The sequence below is a fragment of the Mobula hypostoma genome, chromosome 10 (assembly GCF_963921235.1).
Source record: "Mobula hypostoma chromosome 10, sMobHyp1.1, whole genome shotgun sequence".
Lineage (NCBI taxonomy): Eukaryota > Metazoa > Chordata > Chondrichthyes > Myliobatiformes > Myliobatidae > Mobula > Mobula hypostoma.
Window position 1 is genome coordinate 131,492,650 of NC_086106.1, and position 22,432 is coordinate 131,515,081.

At 41.2% G+C, this 22,432-nt stretch overlaps 1 protein-coding gene across 5 annotated transcripts in view; it reads left to right on the forward strand.

Moving 5' to 3' along the window:
* atp11c (ATPase phospholipid transporting 11C) overlaps nucleotides 1-22,432 on the forward strand; it is a 214,362-nt gene that overhangs the window by 48,884 nt on the left and 143,046 nt on the right. For 3 of the 5 annotated variants that reach the window (XM_063061161.1, XM_063061163.1, XM_063061162.1), the window contains exon 2: nucleotides 20,628-20,747. In XM_063061161.1, coding sequence (XP_062917231.1) covers nucleotides 20,628-20,747 — 120 coding nt within the window. Of the gene's footprint in view, nucleotides 1-16,769; nucleotides 16,873-20,627; nucleotides 20,748-22,432 lie in introns of all 5 variants that reach the window. The other 2 variants (XM_063061160.1, XM_063061164.1) reach the window with 1 other exon arrangement.

Consider the following 22,432-nt stretch of genomic DNA (forward strand, 5'->3'; position numbering starts at 1 on the left):
AAACTTCTGAAGATGACAAGACTTTGTGCAGTAGTTGAAGTCCGAGATGTGAATGGTGAAGAGAAAGGGAGACAAGACAGTATACGGTGGTTCTGGTTTATTGGGACCACTAGGCTGGTCAATATACCACCTAACCCCCAAAAAATTGCAAAAAAGACATTTTATGATTGTTTATTGTACTATCCGATGTGGAGAACAACATATCAAAAGTTGGACAATTTTGACACACGGGAAAGTCTCCAAAAATGACATCAAAAAACAAGATGGCTGCCAGCAGAAAAACGTCAAAAATCTGACTGATAACCATCAAATTGCAAGTTTTTTTTAAACCTGATGTTTTAATGAATGCTCTTTTCACCATTGTTTTTCAAATAACAGTAGTTCCTGGAATGAAAGTTGCATTCGTACCGACAACACCCAGAAAACGCTGGAGGAACTCAGCAGGTCAGGCAGCATCTGTGGAAAGGAGCAGTCAACGTTTCGGGCTGAGACCCTTCATCAGGACTGAAGAGGGAAGGGGCAGAGGCCCTATAAAGAAGGTGGGGGGAGGGTGGGAAGGAGAAGACTGGTAGGTTCCAGGTGAAAAACCAGTAAGGGGAAAGACAAAGGGGTGGGGGAGGGGAAGCAGGGAGGTGATAGGCAGGAAAGGTGAAGAAGGAATAGGGGAAAACACAATGGGTAGTAGAAGGAGGCAGAACTATGAGGGAGGTGATAGGCAGCTGGGGGAGGGGCAAAGTGAAATAGGGAGAGGGAGGGAATTACCGGAAGCTGGAGAATTCTATGTTCATACCAAGGGGCTGGAGACTACCTAGATGGTCCTCTGTCTCCACTGCATCTGCTCCCAGGATGAGGCTTTCCATTTTAGGACATCTCAAATGTCCTCTTTCTTTAAGGATCGTGGTTTCCCTTCTGCCATCATCAATGATGCCCTCACCTGCATCTCCTCCATTTCCCGCACTTCGGCTCTCACCCCATCCTCCCGCCACCACAACAGGGACAGAGTACCCCTTGTCCTTACCTACCACCCCACCAGCCTCTGGATCCAGCACATTATCCTCTACTGCCATGATGAGGCCAAATTCAGGTTAGGGGAGCAACACCTCACATACCGTCTGGGTAGTCTCCAGCCCCTTGGTATGAACACAGAATTCTCCAACTTCTGGTAATTCCCTCCCCTTCCCTTCCCCCAATCCAGTTTCACTCTGCTCCCTCCTCCAGCTGCCTATCACCTTCCTCATGGTTCTGCCTCCTTCTACTACCCTTTGTGCTTTCCTCTATTCCTTCTTCCCCTTTCCTGCCTATCACCTCCCTGCTTCCCTTCCCCCACCCCTTTATCTTTCCCCTTGCTGGTTTTTCACCTGGAACCTACCAGCCTTCTCCTTCCCACCCTCCCCCCCACCTTCTTTATAGGGCCTCTGCCCCTTCCCTCTTCAGTCCTGACGAAGGGTTCCGGCCCGAAACGTTGACTGTTCGTTTCCACGGATGTTGCCCAACCTGCTGAGTTCCTCCAGTGTTTTGTGCGTGTTGCTTTGACCCCAGCATCTGCAGAATATTTTGCATTTGTACTGATGTCATGACATGTAATATGCTACCTTATGGCTTCTCAGATACAGTCTTGTTCATCATCCTCTTCTGTCTCCGGCTCATTTGTCATATTGTCACAGTTGCCATCTTGGCAGCGCCCACATGCACTGGTGCATTCCAGCCCATGCTTTCTGCAGGTACATTCTAGCATATTGCACTCTCCCGAACAGTTGCAGTGAATCATCTGAATAAGTATCTCTGGAGCAGGCCTTTTGTCTGTCATCAGTGGAACGAGTTTTTCCCCATCTACCCTCCATCACCACTCAGACGGCTCCATTTCATCACTACAGCCCATCCACTCCATAATCCGGTAGTAAGTCCGCAGGGAGTGAAATTTACAGGCCGAGGTGGTTGGTGGCAGTCTTTTAGGTGTGACAAAAGTCTTAGCTCTTGCAACTTTCTTGCAGAGCGTATTGTATCTGATAGATGCCAGGGAGTCATTCTGATTTCCATTGAACAATGCCAACATTGCCCTGTAGCCATTGGTTTCCTCATCTCTACTCACTCCGGAGGTGGACAACTCCTTATGTTGTTCACCTGTTGTGTAACTATTCGTGGTCAGTTCTTGCCTGGGAAGGTTGTAAGAGGATGACACAGTGGAAGACATAGTCCAAATTGCTCTCTGGTGCTCTGACATCCCACTTCCTCATGTTAGGTCCCCTTGGCTTTTTAGTGGGCACACACTTTTTAGTCTGTTCTATCATAAGATCAGAGCTGAGGCCAGCCCAGTATTGGCCGCTGCGTCTGAATACATGGAACCCAGACTGGAACTTCCTATGAACCTCTGGGTTGTCATGCGAGTATTCCCATTCACATTTTATACCACAATTATGGCCCTACCATTGTTAGAAACAGTGAAATATCGCAAAATAAGACAGGTATGGGTCCGATTCTTTTCATTGGCGGCCTTTTTTTTTTAACGTCAGATTTCTTTTTACTTTCCCATGCTCTGTTTCTGTCCAACTTTTGATATGTTGTTCAATATGTCTGAAAGTACAAGAAATGACCATAAAACCTTTTTGTGCAATTTTTTGGGGGTAGGGGTATCTTGGCGCTATATTGACAGCATAATACATTGATGGCCCAATTAAGCACCTGCCCCAATTAGCTGAAGTTTCATGGAAATAGTTAAAAAGGTATTTAAAAAGGCAAGCTACCATTTAACTGAGTAACTTATGTATTTAAATGAAATACAGAACAAATTAAAACATTGCTAATACTACTATAGTACTATAAAACTGTATCTGTTTCTAATAGTTATTGACGGAGTAATTCGTCCACTGTAATCAGTGCGGACACCTAGTGCAGATAATAGACTGCCTTCATTCAATGCTTACGATGATTGGATCATCCAAATCTTAATTTTTATTGTAACATTCAAGATGATTGTCGATACCTTGGAATTCTTTGTCGTTCTTAACTTGAAGTAGTCAGATCGTTTCATTTTCACTCCCAACTGTATCTGGCATCTTCAAGTCTGATGCTTGAGCAAAACAGTTCTGAGTTCTGCTTATTGCTTGCCAACTATCAGTGACAAAATTCATTGTTTGTCTTAAGACAAGCACACACCACTGATGCTATTAAAAACTGTTCACTTGAGGTATAGAGTAGTGTCTAATGGCCACACAAGTGCACGTGACTGACGCTAGATAGAAACTGTTCAGCAACGGTCTCCTGCCCCAATTAAGAGAGAAAGTGTCCCAAATAAACTAAGGGAATCCTGGCTATTTTCTTGATTAGTTTTTGTACTTTAAGAGTTACCCCAAATAAGCAGCTGCCCTGATTAACCAATGGCCCAATTAACAAAAATCCACTGTATTTTGTGTTTGTCTATAGCTTCCTATATTCTTATTAATCATATGTGAGTGCTTTAGATCTGTGTCAGAATGATGTACCTAGTTAAAAAAACTGAACGGCTTCTGTGTCTTTAGCCTAGGATCTCAAACAATTCATAATTTCAGCTATGGATGGCTAACTCGGACCTTTACTTTCAAGTGTACAGTTAGTATGCAATTTATAATGAAAAATAAGTTATGCATTTTATCTTCACCAAAGTAGCAAGCCTTCCTGGTGCAATTAAAAATATGTATCATAACGACTCTCATTGTCTCTGGTTAAAATCTTCAAGTATCCTATTAATCGAGGAATTTAGGCCTTGTAGATGTACGTAATTTATTTGGAAAGTCTATTGTTCTGCGCTAAACCTTTGTAAACCATTTGCTTGAGAAAACATATTTTTCTGAAGATTTTCTTATAAACGCCATTCACACTGTTTTATATCATTTACTTTGTGATTTTTCTGGCAAATTGAACTTTGTTCCCAAAATGTTGATGTGGTCTGAGAGCTGTTTTTTTGTTCTTTGTCATATGGGCAGAGGAGAAGTGATGAGAGAAGTTGTTTTTACAAACTGCATAGTAATTTCAATGTCTTAATTACCAAAAATGCCTCAGCTTGTTATAGATGTTGTTATAAAAGGGCATTTATGTTCCAAAGATCCGTACGTCCAACAATGCAGATAACAAAACTATAAATTATCATTGGAGTGCAGGATTTGGCAGTGTAATACAGGACGACCTTCACTAATCCAGCACCATTGGGACCCGAGGAGTACCGGATTAGTGAAAATGCCGAAGGATTAGCATAATCAGTGCCGGACTATCGAAGGAGCCGGATTACAGGTAGTCGGATTAGTGAAGGTTGACCTGTACTATAATTTTAATGACAAGTTGTATTCCTATAGTTTTATCAGTTTTAAATTTACTCATATACTTTGTTCGCTTTCCAACTATGTTTCTTTATTTTAATGCAAGGAACCTCAACGATATCTGCTAAATAGAAGTTCTATTGAATTTGCATTGTTCTGATAGTATAATTATTTCCCAGTTTCATTTCTAAAGCTAGCTATTCTCATTGCTATCAGAGTTTCTCCTTTTTATCCTAATCTTTAAAATCTTTCACATGTTTCTGTGGAATTCACAAAAAGAAAGCAAATTTCAAAATGTTGATACTTAAGGATCTTGGGAAAAACATGCCCTCTATCGTAGTATCAAAACATTTCTTAAAGACAAGGACTGCAAATTATCACTCATTGAAATGTAATGAGCAATTATGCTGTCTTCCAGTCAATTGTTTCCAATAATATCAATTCCATTGCAGCAGAATGTTAATTGCAAGCTTTCACCAACACTTGCCACTCAAGAAGGTCAATATTTCATGCCAAATTCATGAAAAGCATTCTGGCACTGAAACATGGCTTCTCAACCTCTTGTTTTGATTGTAACCAGAATATCTCTGATGAATAGATGAATACGATCTGTGTGTATCGATCCGGGCCTCTACTTGATACTCGATATGCTGAATATTGTCAATATTTACTTAAGACATCAGCATCCACAATTCTTCTTTTATTATATATATCTTGGCATAATTTTGTTTGTCTCCTTTTAGTTCTGAGTCCCTTAAGTAATTTAACTTGCTTTGCTCATCTGTGGACTTGTTGGTAACAGCACTGGTTTTCACAAATAAAAATGGCGGAGGCATTTTATATTTAAGAAAAACTGTAACAATTCATTTATTGTACTCCAAACATTGAAGACAAAGTGTGGTAAAAGTACTTTATGTAATTATGTCATCACGTCAGACCAGCCTCTTAAAGTGAACCCTAACTCAATGTTGGTGGCTGTGAATTACATATGATCCCACCAATAACATTACCTTACCCAGGCCCCCCCCTGCCCCCCCAGAATTCATTATCAGACATTGTGAGCCTGTCTGGAGCTCGTTTGAGCTGCCTGGCTCGGGTCCTATGTTCCATGGCTGGAGGAACAGAGTTTGTCCAGAGTGTGTTGACACGCTTATGGTCATGTCGTGAAATTTGTTAACTTAGTGGCAGCAGTACTAGGCAATCCATGATGGTATAGAAAAGAAAAATCAACTACAGTAAGCATATATGTTAAATAGTTAAATTAAAAACAGTGTAAAAACAGAAATAATATTCTGGAGCGTTTTTGAGCCCCAGCAGGACCTGTGGGAGATGATCCTGCCAACACTCATCAATCAGGGAAGCTCTCAGAACTGCCTTTAAGGAGCGGGGAAGCCACTCACATGGGTCATTAGACTGCGGGTGATACACTGTGGTGTGATGCAGCCTAACGCCAAGGTTCTGTGCTAATGCAGCTCAGATGTCTGATATGAATTGGGGACAGTGGTCAGAGGAGGTATCAGATGGGGTGCCAGACAGAGCAACCCAGGTGCTGATAAAGTACTGAGCCACATCTGCTGGCGTCTGGCTAGAGGGATGACCTCTGGCCACCTTGTGATATGATCTACCATGAATAGGAGGTGCGTGAAACCAACGGGGGGGGGTAAGGGCCAACACAGTCCACATTGACATGGTGAAATCGTTACTCAGATACCTCCAAAGGTGCCATTGGCGCCTGAACATGGCAGTTAGTTTTGCCCATTGGCACTTCACACAAGCTGCAGTCCAATTATGCATGTCTTTTCTAAGGCCATGCCGCACAAAATTTAATGCAGCCAGTTTCAGTGAGGGTCTCCTGGCCTGGATGCAAGACGCCATGTGTAGAGTCAGAAACAGCCCTCTTCCTGTTTGCAGGCACGATGGGGCAAGGGTGACCAGTGTAGACATCGCACAGGAGTTGTTGGTAGAATTTCAGAAGGAGACAAGAGGGCGTACGGGAGTGAGATATGCCAACTAGTGGAGTGGTGTCACAGCAATAACCTTGCACACAACATCAGTAAGATGAAAGAGCTGATTGTGGACTTCAGGAAGGGAAAGATGAAGGAACACACACCAATCCTCATAGAGGGATCTGAAGTGGAGAGAGTGAGCTGTTTCAAGTTCCAGGGTGTCAAGATCTCTGAGGAATTAACCTGGTCCCAACATATCGAAGCAGTTATAAAGAAGTCAAGACAGTGACTATACTTCATTAAGAGTTAGAAGGGATTTGGTATGTCAACAAATACACTTAAAAATTTCTGTAGATCTAACATAGAGAGCATTCTGACAGGCTGCATGATTGTCTGGTATGGGGTGAGAGGCCTTCTGCACAGGACTGAAAGAAGCTGCAGAGGTTTGTAAATTTAGTTGGCTCCATGTTGAGTACTAGCCTACAAAGTACCCAGGACATCTTCAAGGAGCGGTGTCTCAGAAAGGCAGTGTCCATTATTAAGGACCCCCAGCACCCAGGGCATGCCCTTTTTTCACTGTTACAATCAGGTAGGAGGTACAGAAGCCTGAAGGCACACACTCAGTGATTCAGGAACAGCTTCTTCCCCTCTGCCATCCGATTCCTAAATGGACATTGAACCCATGAACGCTACCTCACTTTTTAAAAAGTATATTATTTCTGTTTTTGCACGATTTTTAATGTATTCAATATATGTATACTGTAATTGATTTACTTATTTATTATTATTGTTTTCTTCTATATTATATATTGCATTGAACTGCTGCTTTAGAAGTGCTGATTTGAAATTAACTAATTTCACGACACATGCCGGTGATAATATACCCAAGTCTGAGAAGAGAAACCCTAGCTTCCTCAAAGTTAATGTCAGCCAACCTCAGGCTTGTGACTGCCGTTCGGCAAGCCTGAATCTCTGGGTCAGTAGCTTTGTCGGCTTCCTTAGTCAACCCCTCTGTGTATGGCCTCAGTGGCTGGTTGTGAGAGGCAATCAGCCATACCATAATTTTTCCCCTTGATGTGTTGTACATTATTTGTGAACTCTGGTATGCAGGCCATCACATGCATGAGGGATTTGTGGTGAACAAATAATGTGAAATGGCAGCCCTCTAGAAAAAAAATGAAAATTGCAGACTGCCAGATAGAGACAGAGAAGCTTACAGTCAAACATGTCGTACTTCCTTTTGGCGGGAGGAGCTGCCTGCTGAAGAAGGCGAGCAGTTGCCATGCGCGTATGACCAACTGTTCAAGCACAGCACTCACAGCATAGTCTGAAGCATTAGTATTAATGGCTATAGGTGTGTTGGGGAGTGGGTGCATTGGAAAAAGCTTGTTTGGTATCATCAAATGCCCTGGTCATGTCCGCTGACCAGTCAAACACATGATGTGGGGTATTGCGTTTAAGCGCACTTTACAGGGGGCACCAGTTCAGCAGCTTGCAGAATGAAGCAATGATGAAAATTCACCACATCTTAAAAACTCCTGTAGATATTTAGTAGTGTGTGAAGGTGGGAATTCCACACTTGTGGCTACTTTTGATGGGAAGGGTTTCGCACCTTTCGCTGAGATGCGATGCTTGAGAAAGTCAATGGTTGACAACCCAAACTGGCACTTAGGAGGGTTAATAATCAACCTGGGTTGGCTTAAGCGTTCAAAGTGTGCGGAGAGTAGATACAGTGGTGCTGGAAAGTTTGTGAACCCTGTAGATTATTCTCTAATTCTGCATAAATATGACCTAAAATGTGATCAGGTATTCACTTAAGTCCTAAAACTAGATAAAACTTTGTGTGTCTTTTATAGGGCAGGGCACCTCTACAACCCACACCTCCAATCTCATCTTATTGATTGGAACACCTGACTCCAAATAGCTTCTGTAGTCCAGAGGTTCACATACTTTTTCCAACAAATACATGTAATATTGGATAATTTTTCTCAATAAATAAATGGACAAGTATAATGTTTCTTGTTTTATTTATTTAATTGGGTTCTCTTCACCTGGATTTAGGACATGTGAGGATCTGATCACATTTTAGGTTGTATTTATGAACAAATAGAGAAAATTTTACAAGGTTCACAAACTTTCTAGCACCACTGTACGTGTTCGGATTTGGATGCACAGGCATGTAATCCGGGTAAACAAAAAGAAAATCTGTCTTTTAATACAGTCCATCAGCCATTGGAAAGTCGTTGCTGCATTTTTTAGCCCAAACGGCATGCAGAAACCTAAAGGCCAAATGGGATTATTACAGCTGCTTTGGGAATGTCCTGCAAGCACACAAGCACCTATGGTAACCCTTAACTAGAGCGACTTTGAAGAAAATTAATCTTACAGCTAAACATGCAAAGGGTCTTGGATGTGTGGGACCAGGTAATGATCAGGGGTACTGGCCTTGTTAAGGCATCGGTAATCGCCTCATGGGTGGCAACCATCATTGGACTTGGGGACCATATGGAGGGGCGAAGCCCAAGGGCTATTCGACTGGTGTACAATGCAAGGTCTTTCCATGTTGGCAAACTCAGCCTTCGCAGTTGCCAGCCTTTCTGGGTCCAGTCTACACACGTGGGCATGGAATGGCAGGCCAGTTGTAGAAATGTAGTGCTGGACCCCATGTTTTGTGAATGTAGTGAAGAGTGTGCTTGATGAGGTTTGGGAATTCGCCCAGCAGTCGAGTAAACTCATATGGTGGTGCATGCGCTTGGCAGTCGTTGTAGCAAACTTACTGGGGGAGCAGGGCAATGACCAAAGCCCTTGACAAAGACAAGCCAGCAGTTCTTGAGATCAACCAAACAATGGTATTTTGCTCTTAAAGCCCCAGCAGTTTCAAAGTAACTGCATTGGCCAACATGTTCATTAGCTCTGGAATCATCCTAGAGCATCAGGGTCACCAGTGTAGGTTTTTACAAATAAAAATGGCAGAGGCCTTTTATGTTTAAGAAAAGCCATACTACTCATTTATTGTACTCCAATGACCACAAAGCGTGGTAAAATACTTTATGTAATTGCTTCATCAAGTCAGAGCAGCCTCTTAAAGTGAACCCCAACTCCATGTCGGTGGCTGTGAATTATGTACGTTTCCACCAATTACATTACCCTACACAGCCATGTAATCGTTACTTCGTGAACATCAGTAGGGTTTCTTTTTTACCCGAATACCATTTCTCACAACATTTTTGCAGTCTTGGAATTTCCTTCAATCAAATTGAGAATATTGATGTCTCTATCTTGTCTTCCATTCCTTCCCTACCCTAATCTAAACTTCTGTCAAACCAAATTTCAAAATAACTTTTATGGTCAAAATACATATATGTCATTATATACAACCCTGAGATTCATTTTCCTGTGGGCAGACTCAGCAAATCTATAGAATGGTAACTATAACAGGATCAATTAAAGATCAACCAGCGTGCAGAAGACAACAAAATATGAAAATACAAATATATATAAATAGCAGTAAATTACGAGAACATGAGATAATGAGATAGAGTCCTTAAAGTGAGATCATTGGTTGTGGGAACGTCTCAATGGATGGTCGAGTGAGTGTAGTTATTCCCTTTTGTTCAAGAGCTTGATGGTTGAGGGGTAGTAATTGTTCCTGATTCTGGTGGTGTGAGTCCTTCTACGTAATGGCAGCAGTGAGAGAAGTGCCTGGCCTGGGTGGTGAGCATCTCTGATGATGGATGCTGCTTTGCTACAACAGTTTACATGTGGATGTGCTCAATTGTTGGGAGGGTTTTACCTGTGATGTACTAGGCTGAATTCACTATCTTTTGTAGGATTTTTCCATTCAAAGGCATTGTTGTTTCCATACCAGGCCATGATACAGTCAGTTAATATACTCTCCACTACACATGTATAGAAATTTGTCAAAGATTTTGTCAAACCTCAGCAGACCCTTAATGAAGTAGAGGCTGCTGTGCCTTCTTTGCAATGGCACTTACGTGCTAAGTCCAGGACAGGTCCTCTGAAGGAATAGTACCCAGGAATTTGAAATTGCTAACCCTCTCCACCCCTAAATCTCTGATGAAGATTGGTGCATGGACCTCTGGTTTCCCTCTCCTGAAGTCTACAATAAGTTCTTTGGTTTTATTGACATTGGGTGAGAAGTTGTTGTTATTACACCACTCAGCTAAATTTTCAATCTTCCCCCCGTCTGCTGATTCATCACCACCTTTGATACAGCCCACAAAATTGGTGGTGTCAGCAAACTTGTATCTGCTGTTGGAGTTGTACTTAGCCACACAGTCATAGGTGTAAAGTGAGTAGAGCAGGGGGCTAAGTACACATCCCTGCGGTGCTCCTGTGCTGATGGATATTGTGGAGATGTTTTTGTCAATCCGAATGGACTGGTGTCTATAAGTAGGGAAATCCAGGATCCAATTGCACAAGGAGTTATTGCGGCCAAGGTCATGAAGCTTATTGATTAGTTTTGAAGAGATGATGGTATTACATGCTGTGCTGTAATCAATAAAGACCATCCTGATGTATGCATCTTTGCTGTCCAGATGTTCCAGGGAACATCATTCTTAATTGACCTTGTTTTTCCAATCTCTTTAATCTCAGAATCAGGTTTATTATCACCGACAGACATAGTGAAATTTGTTGTTTTGTGGCAGTAGTACAATGCAAAATTTCAAAATGACTTAAGTTGCAAAATAAGTAGTACAAAAGACATGTATAGTGTAATGGCCTGTTTTCATGACATCAAATCATATTCATTTGAAGCCTTGTCTGGTGCTTCTGGCCTGTCTCAGTTATCCCCATGTCCATTAACCCAACCCAAGAATTTGCTATCCCATTCCAGTTCCTGTTAACCTACATTGGCTACCAGACTTTCCTTTGTAAAATGTGTATTGTGTTTAGATTTCTTCCTTGAACTTGATCTCTAGATCCCACATTCTCAATCTTTTTATACCTTTTGTCTGTCTTAATAATTACAGAAATTTTCAACATGGAAGACTGTTGTTTAACCTAGGCCAAGAAATAGGGAGCTCTATCAGTGGTAGTGTGAACTGCTTCATTTGGATTTTATTAACTTTGCCTCCAACTTTCACCCTGCCCTCAAGTTTACCTGGTCCATTTCCGACACCTCCCTCCCCTTTCCAGATCTTTCTGTCTCTGTCTCTGGAGACAGCTTATCCACTGATGTCTACTATAAGCCTACTGACTCTCACAGCTATCTGGACTATTCCTCTTCTCACCCTGTCTCTTGCAAAAACGCCATCCCCTTCTCGCAATTCCTCCATCTCCGCCGCATCTGCTCTCAGGATGAGGCTTTTCATTCTAGGACGAGGGAGATGTCTTCATTTTTTAAAGAAAGGGGCTTCCCTTCCTCCACTATCAACTCTGCTCTTAAACGCATCTCCTCCATTTCACGTACATCTGCTCTCACTCCATCCTCCCACCACTCCACTAGGAATAGGGTTCCCCTGGTCCTCACCTACCACCCCACCAGCCTCCGGGTCCAACATATTATTCTCCGTAACTTCCGCCACCTCCAACGGGATCCCACCACTAAGCACATCTTTCCCTCCCCCCCTCTCTCTGCATTCCGCAGGGATCGCTCCCTACACAACTCCCTTGTCCATTCGTCCCCCCCATCCCTCCCCACTGATCTCCCTCCTGGCACTTATCCGTGTAAGCGGAACAAGTGCTACACATGCCCTTACACTTCCTCCCTTACCACCATTCAGGGCCCCAAACAGTCCTTCCAGGTGAGGCATCACTTCACCTGTGAGTCGACTGGGGTGATATACTGTGTCCGGTGCTCCTGATGTGGCCTTTTATATATTGGTGAGACCCGATGCAGACTGGGAGACCGCTTTGCTGAACATCTACGCTCTGTCCGCCAGAGAAAGCAGGATCTCCCAGTGGCCACACATTTTAATTCCACATCCCATTCCCATTCTGACATGTCTATCCACGGCCTCCTCTACTGTAAAGATGAAGCCACACTCAGGTTGGAGGAACAACACCTTATATTCCGTCTGGGTAGCCTCCAACCTGATGGCATGAACATTGACTTCTCTAACTTCCGCTAGGCCCCACCTCCCCCTCGTACCCCAGCTGTTACTCATTTTTATGCACACATTCTTTCTCTCACTCTCCTTTTTCTCCCTCTGTCCCTCTGAATATACCTCTTGCCCATCCTCTGGGTCACCCCCCCCCCCCCGTCTTTCTTCCCGGACCTCCTGTCCCATGATCCTCTCGTATCCCCTTTTGCCTATCGCCTGTCCAGCTCTCGGCTCCATCCCTCCCCCTCCTGTCTTCTCCTATCATTTTGCATCTCCCCCTCCCCCTCCAGCTTTCAAATCCCTTACTCACTCTTCCTTCAGTTAGTCCTGACAAAGGGTCTCGGCCTGAAACGTCGACTGCACCTCTTCCTATAGATGCTGCTTGGCCTGCTGCGTTCACCAGCAACTTTGATGTATGTTGCTTCATTTGGATATTTTGTTTAAAAGTGAAAAGTGATGGTTTATGCACCCACACCCCTTTAAAAGAGAGGGTGATGAAAATACTTCTTCAATCTTTCTACCAATGACCTTGTCTGTGTTCCTACTAATAAATGTTACACATTTTAACAAAGAAGATTTTACTCCAGCTATGCTGTCCTTATTATTGAAACTCCCTAGTCCTGTCAGTGTATTTACAGGATGTGAAGGTTGTTGAGTTCACCAGTGCAAGTTCCAGAACTGCCTTCCTATTCCTGAACTTGTTTTTTGGCCAATGATATTAATATCCTCAGTGCTGTCTTAACCCAGTCTATCTATCAGTCTATCCAATTCTGATCTGGGCTATTTTGTAATCAGTCAATCTTCCCCTGACTATAATTAGTCTATGTATTATGACTTGTGTGTGGCCTCCGTCGGTCGTGGTCGACCATGGGTACTGCGTCTCTGGTAGTCACTAGTTTGTCGAGCAGCGTCGACTGTGGCTATTCAGGCCGATCTTGGAAAAGCAGACTCTGCCATGGTGGCTGCATGTGTAGGGCATTGTGGAATTGTTAGCTCTCCGCTCCTCAAACTGACTCAGGATCACTCTTTCGCCTTGCTGTAGGTGTTGCTGAAGAGTACCTTGCCATTTGTTGTGGTCATCTGCTGTATGTGCTGTGATTATACCTGCCTCTCTTGAGAGTGCTTATGGACACTCTCACTTTGGTTGCTGTCTGTTGTCATTTCTGTAATCATTTGGATTTTTGGTGCTATATAAAAGCAGATGGTTGTACACACTCTGCTTATATTTTCTTCAGTTGCAAACTAAAGGAACAATACCTTTAGCACCTTTTTAAACAAAAATAATTATAGTAGTTTTGTTTGTTTTATGAAGGAGCTGTTGGTGATTAAAAGGTTCAAGTTTTCAAAATGGATGAAATTCCTCCAGCATTTATACTCCTCGGTTATTGTTTGAAAAGTGTTTCTATTTTCCATTCTCCACTAACTTGGCAAAGCAGCTGGGAAACACTCTGTACCAGCTAGCATAAGCTTGGTTATAGACAAATCAGTGAGGCTGCACTAACAATTTTGTTTTCAGAGAAACAATTTTGGTCTCTATTTTTCAGAACACCCCCCTCACCACCCGAGTTACAATTGTTTAGTTGACAGAAATTCGACTTTCCAGAATTAACATCTCAACCACAAGTTTGAGATACAGAATAAAAATCATTCTCTCAGAATTTATATAGGGTCGGGGAATTGTAAAGGAGACAAACAAAATTTATTATTTTTTGACTTGCATTTCTTGACATGTGCAGATGATATGATTTCTCAGAAAGCAACCCTTCTCAATCATATAGGGTCACTTCTATTACGATATGTTTTTTCTCAATTTGTTCTTGTATTTTATGTTTTGAAAATAGGCATTTTCATACCTTTGATCACTTTTACCATCAGCACGTATTATCCAATCCATCAACATTGTTTTCTTCTTCTTTTTCAATATTTTTATTAATTTCTACATAGAAGAATACAGAGTCCCAGAAAATACATATTATAAAACAAAAGAAAAAATATAATAATACCAGATACATTATATTGAATCACAATAGCAAACTCCTTACCCTATATTCATATAGATTAGATTAATTCATATGTTAGAATATAAACAATTTTATATTTTAAAAAAAAATCTATACCCACTACCAAAGTCGAAGCTGTTTGGTAAAGGAAAAAAACCTTATCAAACAATAAAATATGCTATTAACCAGCTTCTGTACGTTAGTGAGAAATCAAAGATTATGAAAATAATTTAAAAACGGCCCCCACAAATTTTGAAAATCTTGGTTAGATTCAGAAATTGAACAACAAATCTTTTCTAAATTTAGGCATGCCATAACATCCCGTAACCACTGAGCGTGGTTAGGCGGAACAGCATCCTTCCACTTAAACAAAAGCGCCCTCCTAGCCATAAGAGAAATAAAAACCAGAATGTGCAAATCAGATGTCTTCAAGATGATATCTTTCCCTCCAACAATACCAAATAGGGCAGTCAAAGGATTAGGCTTAAAATTTACTTTAAAGAGTACAGAAAAAGTTTGGAATACTTCCTTCCAATATTTTTCAAGACTTGGGCATGTCCAAAACATATGAATAAATGAAGCTTCTCCATTGTTACACCTATCACCATAAGGAGATATATCCATATAAAAACGAGGTAACTTATCCTTGGTCATATAAGCCCTGTGGACCACTTTAAATTGTAGGAGGGAATGACGAGCACAAAACGATGAAGTATTAACCAATTTAAAAATTTCATTCCAAGTTTCTTCAGAAATTGAAGTCTGTAAATCTTGTTGCCAAAGATTTTTGATTATGTCTAAAGAATCATTTCTCTTTCCCATCAACATATCATAAATATTGGATATTGAACCATTATGAAAAGACTTCATATTAAGAATTTCATCTAATAAGTTCTTATCAGGGCTATTAGGAAATGTATATAATTGAGATCGCAGAAAGTCTCTAATTTGTAAGTACCGAAAAAATGGGTTTTTGGTAAACTATATTTAGTTGACAATTGTTCGAACGAAGAAGGACTTCCTTCAACAAACAGATCCTGGAAACATGTAATGCCCAATCCATCCCATTCTTTAAAAACTGCATCAGTCATATAAGGTTTAAAAAGATCATTTAAAAAGATGGGACTAGAAAGGGAAAATCTCAATAGACCAAAGTGTTTGCTCAATTGTATCCAAATCCTCAAAGTATGTTTGACTACCACATTTTCAGTTATTTTACTTAAGGATAAAGGAAGTGAAGATCCCAAAAGAGAGATAATAGAAAATTTATTAACCGAGTTAGCTTCTAAAGAAACCCACCCTGGACAGGCCTCATGATTAATATAGTATAACCAAAACGTAAGATTCTGTATATTAGCTGCCCAGTAATAAAACCTAAAATTTGGTAAAGCTAAACCTCCATTCTTTTTAACTTTCTGAAGATGGACTTTATTCAATTGAGGACGTTTATTTTTCCATATATAGGAGGATAAAATAGAGTCCAGAGAGTCAAAAAAGGATTTAGGAATAAAAACTAATTATTCCTAACATTGTCTTTAAAGAAATTATACCCTTAGACAGGAAACTGAACTGTAAAGGATGAGGTAACCATACTTTTGTAATACAGTTTGTAGTGTAATTATATGTACACATCAGCACTTTTTTTCTGCATTTCCATCCACAGTGCATTTTTTGCTACTGTATTAACTCTACAAGGTTCATATCCACAGATCAGTACCTGTAGCATCTCTAATGTACTGAGGGATAAACAATGTCCTGGGGAAAAGCAATACTTTAGTTAATTTCAATAGTATTATATTAGCTACTAAATGAAAAACAAAATCATTTTGTATAGATACAGCAGTTGGTCCCTCATGAGGCCACTCTCAAGTTGAAGGAGCAAGTATTCCATCTCTGTCGCCTCCAACCTGAAGGCATGAACATCGATTTCTCTAACTTCCAGTAATTTCTCTCCCTGCCCCTTCCCTCTTCTTTAATTCCCTACTGCAGCCTCTTACCTCTTCTCCTCGCCTGCCTATCACCTCTCCCTGGTGCCCCCCCTTCCCTTTCTCCCATAGTCCACTCCCCTCTCCTATCAGATTCCTTCATCTCCAGCCTTTTGCCTTTTCCACCTATCACTTCTCCTCCACCCACCTGGCTTCACCTATCACCTACTAGCTTGTCCTCCTTCTCGTTACCTTCTTATTCCGGCATCCTTCCCCTTCCTTTCCAGCCTTGATGAATGGTCTCAGTCCATAGCGACCTGCTGAGCTCCTCTAGCATTCTTCTGTGTGTTGCTGTGGATTTCCAGCATCTGCAGAATCTCATATTTATGTAGTAGTTCCCTTATGCCATTCTACCATTGAATATTGAGTCATTTCCCTGCACTGATCTCTCATCCCTTGATATCCCAAATAGAAGTGAATAAATGCAAAAAATATTACATTCATTTAACTAATTTTTAATTTCTGAATGAAATCTGCACAGGAACAAACACAAATGCTAGAGGAACTCAGCAGGTCAGGCAGCATCTATGGAGAAATGTCAATGGTTCAGGCCGAGACCCTTCATCAGCAACGAGGAAGCAAAGGTTGTACTTAAAGTTGAAAAGCTTTTGCTTGATCATAGTATATCAACATAAAATGTTAACTCTCAACAGTTTCACCCTGATCTGTTGAGTTTACTAGTCTTCTTATGTGCAGCCTTAGAAAATGCTACTTTTGAAATTATTGTTTTTGAAGGTCACTGAAAAATTATTCTGTATTCCTGCTGCTTGGAGGGATTGTAAACAGCGAGCATTGACAGAATTTAACAGTTATCTATTTATGTTGAGATGCAGTGCAGAACAGGCCTTCCAGGCCTCCCAAGCCACAGCACCCAGCAATCTACTGATATAAACCTTTGGGTAATCACATGACAATACCCAATGACCAATTAACTTACGTTGTTGTACTATGGGATGAAACCCACACGGACATGGGAAGGAAGGTACAGACTTGCTAACAAAGATTGTTGGAATTGAACTCTGAACCCTAACACCCCAAGCTATAATAGCATCATGTTAACCTCTGTGGTAGCATGGCATCCAAGTAAAAGAGCAGAAAACCTTTTCCCAGAGTAGAAAAGGCTAATATGAGGGGCTGTAATTTTAAGGTGATTGGAGGAAAGTATAGAGGCAAATGTCAGAGGTAGTTTTTTTTTGTCTGCGCCTCTCTATGAACAGGTATGATATGAAAGTAGAAATGAATAGGATGTATAGTTGGGCAGAATTGTGACCTCTATGTCATATAATAATTCTACAACATGTCACAATATTAGAAGTACATCTGTACAGAGAATAGTGAAAATTGTGAATTCATTGTTTTCTAATGCACTGCCATCAATGACAGCACCATTGCAGGTGCTTCTGTAGCTTAAAATATCAACATGGAAGCTGGTTTTAATGATTTTATGGAGTAGGATTGACTTTTTAATATGTCCATGCATATATGTTTTTCACATTGCTAACTTTTATATAACATTCTGAAACTGTTACTAGAGAATTGAATTAGAAATGAAGTGTGATTTTTGTTTTTTTACATGTGGAACTTTTATGGGATGGCTTAAGTTTATAATCTTATATGATACAAAGATGTTATGTCGTTCACTGAGTGTATGTTTGCTTTTCTTCTGACCAGAAGACCATAGGAGCAGAATTTGGCCATCTGGCCCATCAAGTCAGCTCTGCCATTTAACCATGGGTGATCCTTTTATTTTCCTCCTCAACCCCAGTTCCCAGCCTTCTCCTCATGACCTTTGATGCCATGTCCAATCAAAAACCTATCAATCTCTGCCTTAAATGCATCCAATGACCTGGCCTCCACAGCTGCCTGTGGCAACAAATTCCACAAATTCACCACCTTCTGCTGCTGCAGGATAATTGCACTGCTCAATTGTAATTGCCTATCAAGAAATTACAGCTTGGCAGTTTATACTTGAATTTGAGTTTTCCATTTGAAGACTGCAGTATTTACATTTTCTACTGTGTTTGCTTCAGTACTACATTATTCATTTGAGAGTGAAAGAGCTTTGAGATATTGCTGTTTGTTCTATGACAGTAGCTTTGAACTGTTTTGCCATCTCTCCCACTTCCTGTTAAGGTTGCAGATCAGGGACCAGAAGACTTGGGTATGGCTCTAGAAAAAGAGCTGAACATATTGAGTTGTATTTGTGTTTAACATTGTCATGTATACCAGTATACAGTGAAATCTTGTCTGCTATCCAGCCATTTTATGCCATACATCACACTTAGGTTGGTAGTCAAAACTGCCCAATGCATCACTGGCAACAGCCTACCCTCCGTCAAGGACATTATATATAGAAATGTGCTGGAAAAAGGATCCCACCCACTCTGCTCATGGACTGTTTGTCCCACTCCCATCAGCAAGGAGGCTATGTAGCATCCATGCCAATACCACCAGACTCAAAAACAGTTACATTTCCCAAACAGTAAGGGTGATTAACATCTCCACCCACTAATTCTGCCACTACTTTATTATTTCCTGTCAGTAACCCTTTGTACAGCCTACCATCAATTTACGGATGTACAATCAATCTATGTATATAAGCAATCTTATGTATTTTATTTATTGTGTTTTGTTTTTAATCATTATTTGTTCTTTAGTAGTGACCCCTTAGTTCTAGATCCTCCCACATATGAAATGTTCCCTCCATTTTCACCCTGTCAGAAGCCCTCAGGATCTTGTATCTTATGTGTTTTTGTGTTGCATCAGAACCAAAGGAACGATTATTTCGTTCTCCTTTATGCTTGGTGCAGGAAATTACATTAAACAATCGTGAATCTTTTATAAAGAGAAACAAAATGCAGGATATAACTGCAGAGACAGTGCAGTGCTGGAAACCACGGTGCAAGAGCCTAATGAGGTAGATTGGAGATCATGAGTTCGTCTTTAGTGTATGAGAGGTCCATTCAAGAGTCTGTTAACAGCATAATAGAAGGCGTCTTTGAGACTGCTGGTACATCTTCTCAAGCTTTTTTGAATTCTGCTGTACGGAAGAAGAAAGAATAACCAGAATGGGAGGGGCCCTTGATTATATCGACTGCTTTCCCAAGGCCACGGGAAGTATAGATGAATTCAAAGAAGGCCATTGATATTGTGGATCTACATCTTTCAAAGTAAGCTCAGTGGCCACCTCTACCTCTTGCAGGTGGTGGAGGAGACCACCACCTGAAAGAGAAACAGCAATAGCCTTGAATTGAAAATCATACAACAAGTAGTGTATAGGGCCCAGTCCGTCACAGGTAAAAATCTCCCCACTATTGAGCACAACCGCACAGAGTGCTGTCGTAGGAAAAGCAGCATTAATTATCAGGGACTCCCCACCACCACTCAGGTCATGCTCTCTTCTCACTGCTGCCATCAGGAAGGAGGTACAGGAGCCTCAGACCTCCCCACCAGGTTTGGGAACAGTTACTGCCCCTCAACCATTAGGCTCTTGAACCAAAGGGAATAACTTCACTCAGCTTCCCTTGCCCCATCACTGAAACGTTCCCACAACGATGGGACTCACTTTCAGGGACTCACTTTCAAGGACTCTCCATTTCAGGTTCTAAATATTTATTCAACCAACATACATCAAAGTTGCTGGTGAACGCAGCAGACCAAGCAGCATCTATAGGAAGAGGTGCAGTCGACGTTTCAGGCCGAGACCTTGCTTATTTATTATTATTTCTTTCTCTTTGTATTTGCACAGCTTGTTGTCTTTTGCATATTGGTTGAAAACCCAAGTTGGTATGGTCTTTTGTTGATTCTAATATGGTTATTATTATGGATTTATTGAGTATGCTTGCACAAAAATAAATCTAACATTTGTATATGATGACATATATGTACTTTAATAATAAATTTACTTTGAACATTTGAATCAGGTAGAATCATGAACGTTTAAGAGGTATTTAGACTTGAATTTGGAACAGATAAGGTATAGAAGGATAGGGACCTAATGTGGGCAAATGGGATTTGTATAAATTGGCAGAAAAGGTAGTCACGGACCAGGCAGGCAAAGAGCCTGTTTCTGCAATGAAGGACTGACTGTAAAATATAGTCAACCTATTACTCTGTTTTAACTTGTAAATACTTAACTGAATTATCCTTTGCAATCTCTAGTGTATATATCAGGAAGAGTTTATAATTTGTCACTCCTGGATAAAACTGTGATTGAACTTGATTTTGAACTTCATCTGACTTGGTGTTTATAATCTGCACTGTACAAATTAATGCATGGCCATACAAAACCATTGTCACTTTCCAATCAACTGAGTTGTCCTTTTTTTTCCATTCTAAGTGTGCTGGTGAGGAAAAACGAGTTGATAGCCGCACAATTTATGTCGGACACCGTCAGATTCCTGGAATAGAAACGTTTCTCCCTCAGAATTTTTGTGACAACAGAATAATTTCTTCAAAGGTAAGCCAGTATCTAACTTGCCTCAGAGTGTTAACGTTTTACATAAGTAATAGTTGCAGGGAGTAAGCTATTTATGGGTGGTAGGGGTATGGAGGTTTATGGTATGATTGGATGGGTCAGTCTGTGCAGTACTTTTCATTGACTCTAGTCTTTAGTATAAATTAGTGCAAAATGAGAGCAAAGAATGTGTGGTAGTTTTCATGGGTTCATTGCCCATTCAGAAACCTGAATCTAAAATGTTGACTGGATCATCAGGCTCCTGGACCTCTGCCCGGATGGTAATAATGAGAAGAGGACATCACCTCTGATTTTTGATTTTGTGCACAAGTATAATTGAAAGTTTAATTAAATATGTATGTGTAATAGGTGCTGTTAGTTAATTTGCAGCTTTATTACTTTTTCAAAAGTGTGACACACTTCAGTGTCCCTAGTGGCTGGATAGTTTTTTTGTTCTGCTTTGACATAGCACACTTCCAAGGAAGCTCACTTTGCCAGAAGAGCAGGAGACTGCAAATCAAGTGTAAATAGACATAAATATGACAATTTTAATTATACTTCTCTCACCTGACTTTCACATTTCTACTCTCAATCCAAAACTGAATTGTAAGCTATTTTAAATAATCAGATGCCTACCAAAATGGAGTACTACTGGTGAGTTGACTGAATCCTGTGGAAGTGGTGCTTTAGGTGTTCTTTAAGCAGTATTTCTGTATTTCTTAGTTTTTTGTTTATGCTTTGCACTATACTGCTGCCACAAATTTCATAACATACAGTATGTCAGTGATGATACACCTGATTCTGATAAAAACAGAAAGGTGAACTGAAAACAAATGCTGGAATTAATCACAAAACAAGAGAAAATCTGCAGATGCTGGAAATCCAAGCAACACATACAAAAGGGGAAGGCAAGTAATGAAGGGGGCGGGGAGAGCCATTACCAGAAGTTCAAGAAATCGATGTTCATGACATCAGGTTGGAGATTACCCAGATGTAATGTAAGGTATTGTTCATCCAACCTGTCACCGCGACGGTAGAGGAGGCCATGGATTGATATAGCAGAATGGGAATGGAAAGTGGAAGTAAAATGAGTGGCTTCTTCTGGAAGACGGAGCGTAGGTTCTCAGCGAAGCGGTCTCCCAGTCTACGTTGGATCTCACCAATATACAGGAGGCTACACCGGGAGCACTGGATACTGTATATGACCCTGACAGACTCACAGGTGAAGTGTTACCTCACCTGGACTATACCTCTTCCCACCCTGTTATTTGTAAAAACACCACCCCCTTCTCTCAATTCCTCCATTTCCACTGCATCAGCTCTCAGGACGATGCATTTCATTCTAGAACAAAGGAGATGTCCTCCTTTTTCAAAGAAAGGGGCTTCTCTTCTTCCACCATCAACAATGCTCTCAACTGCATCTCTTCCATTTCACGCACGTCTGCTCTTACCCCATCCACCTGCCACTCTACCAGGGATAGGGTTCCTCTTGTCCTCACCTACCACCCCACCAGCCTCCACGTCTAGCACATAATTCTCCACAACTTCCACCATCTCCAATGGGATCCCACCACCAAGCACATCTTTCCCTCCCTGCCCCCCCCCCCACTTTCTGCTTTCCACAGGGATCATTCCGTATGCGACTCCCTTGTCCGTTCATTCCTCCCCACTCATCACCCTTGTTTCTC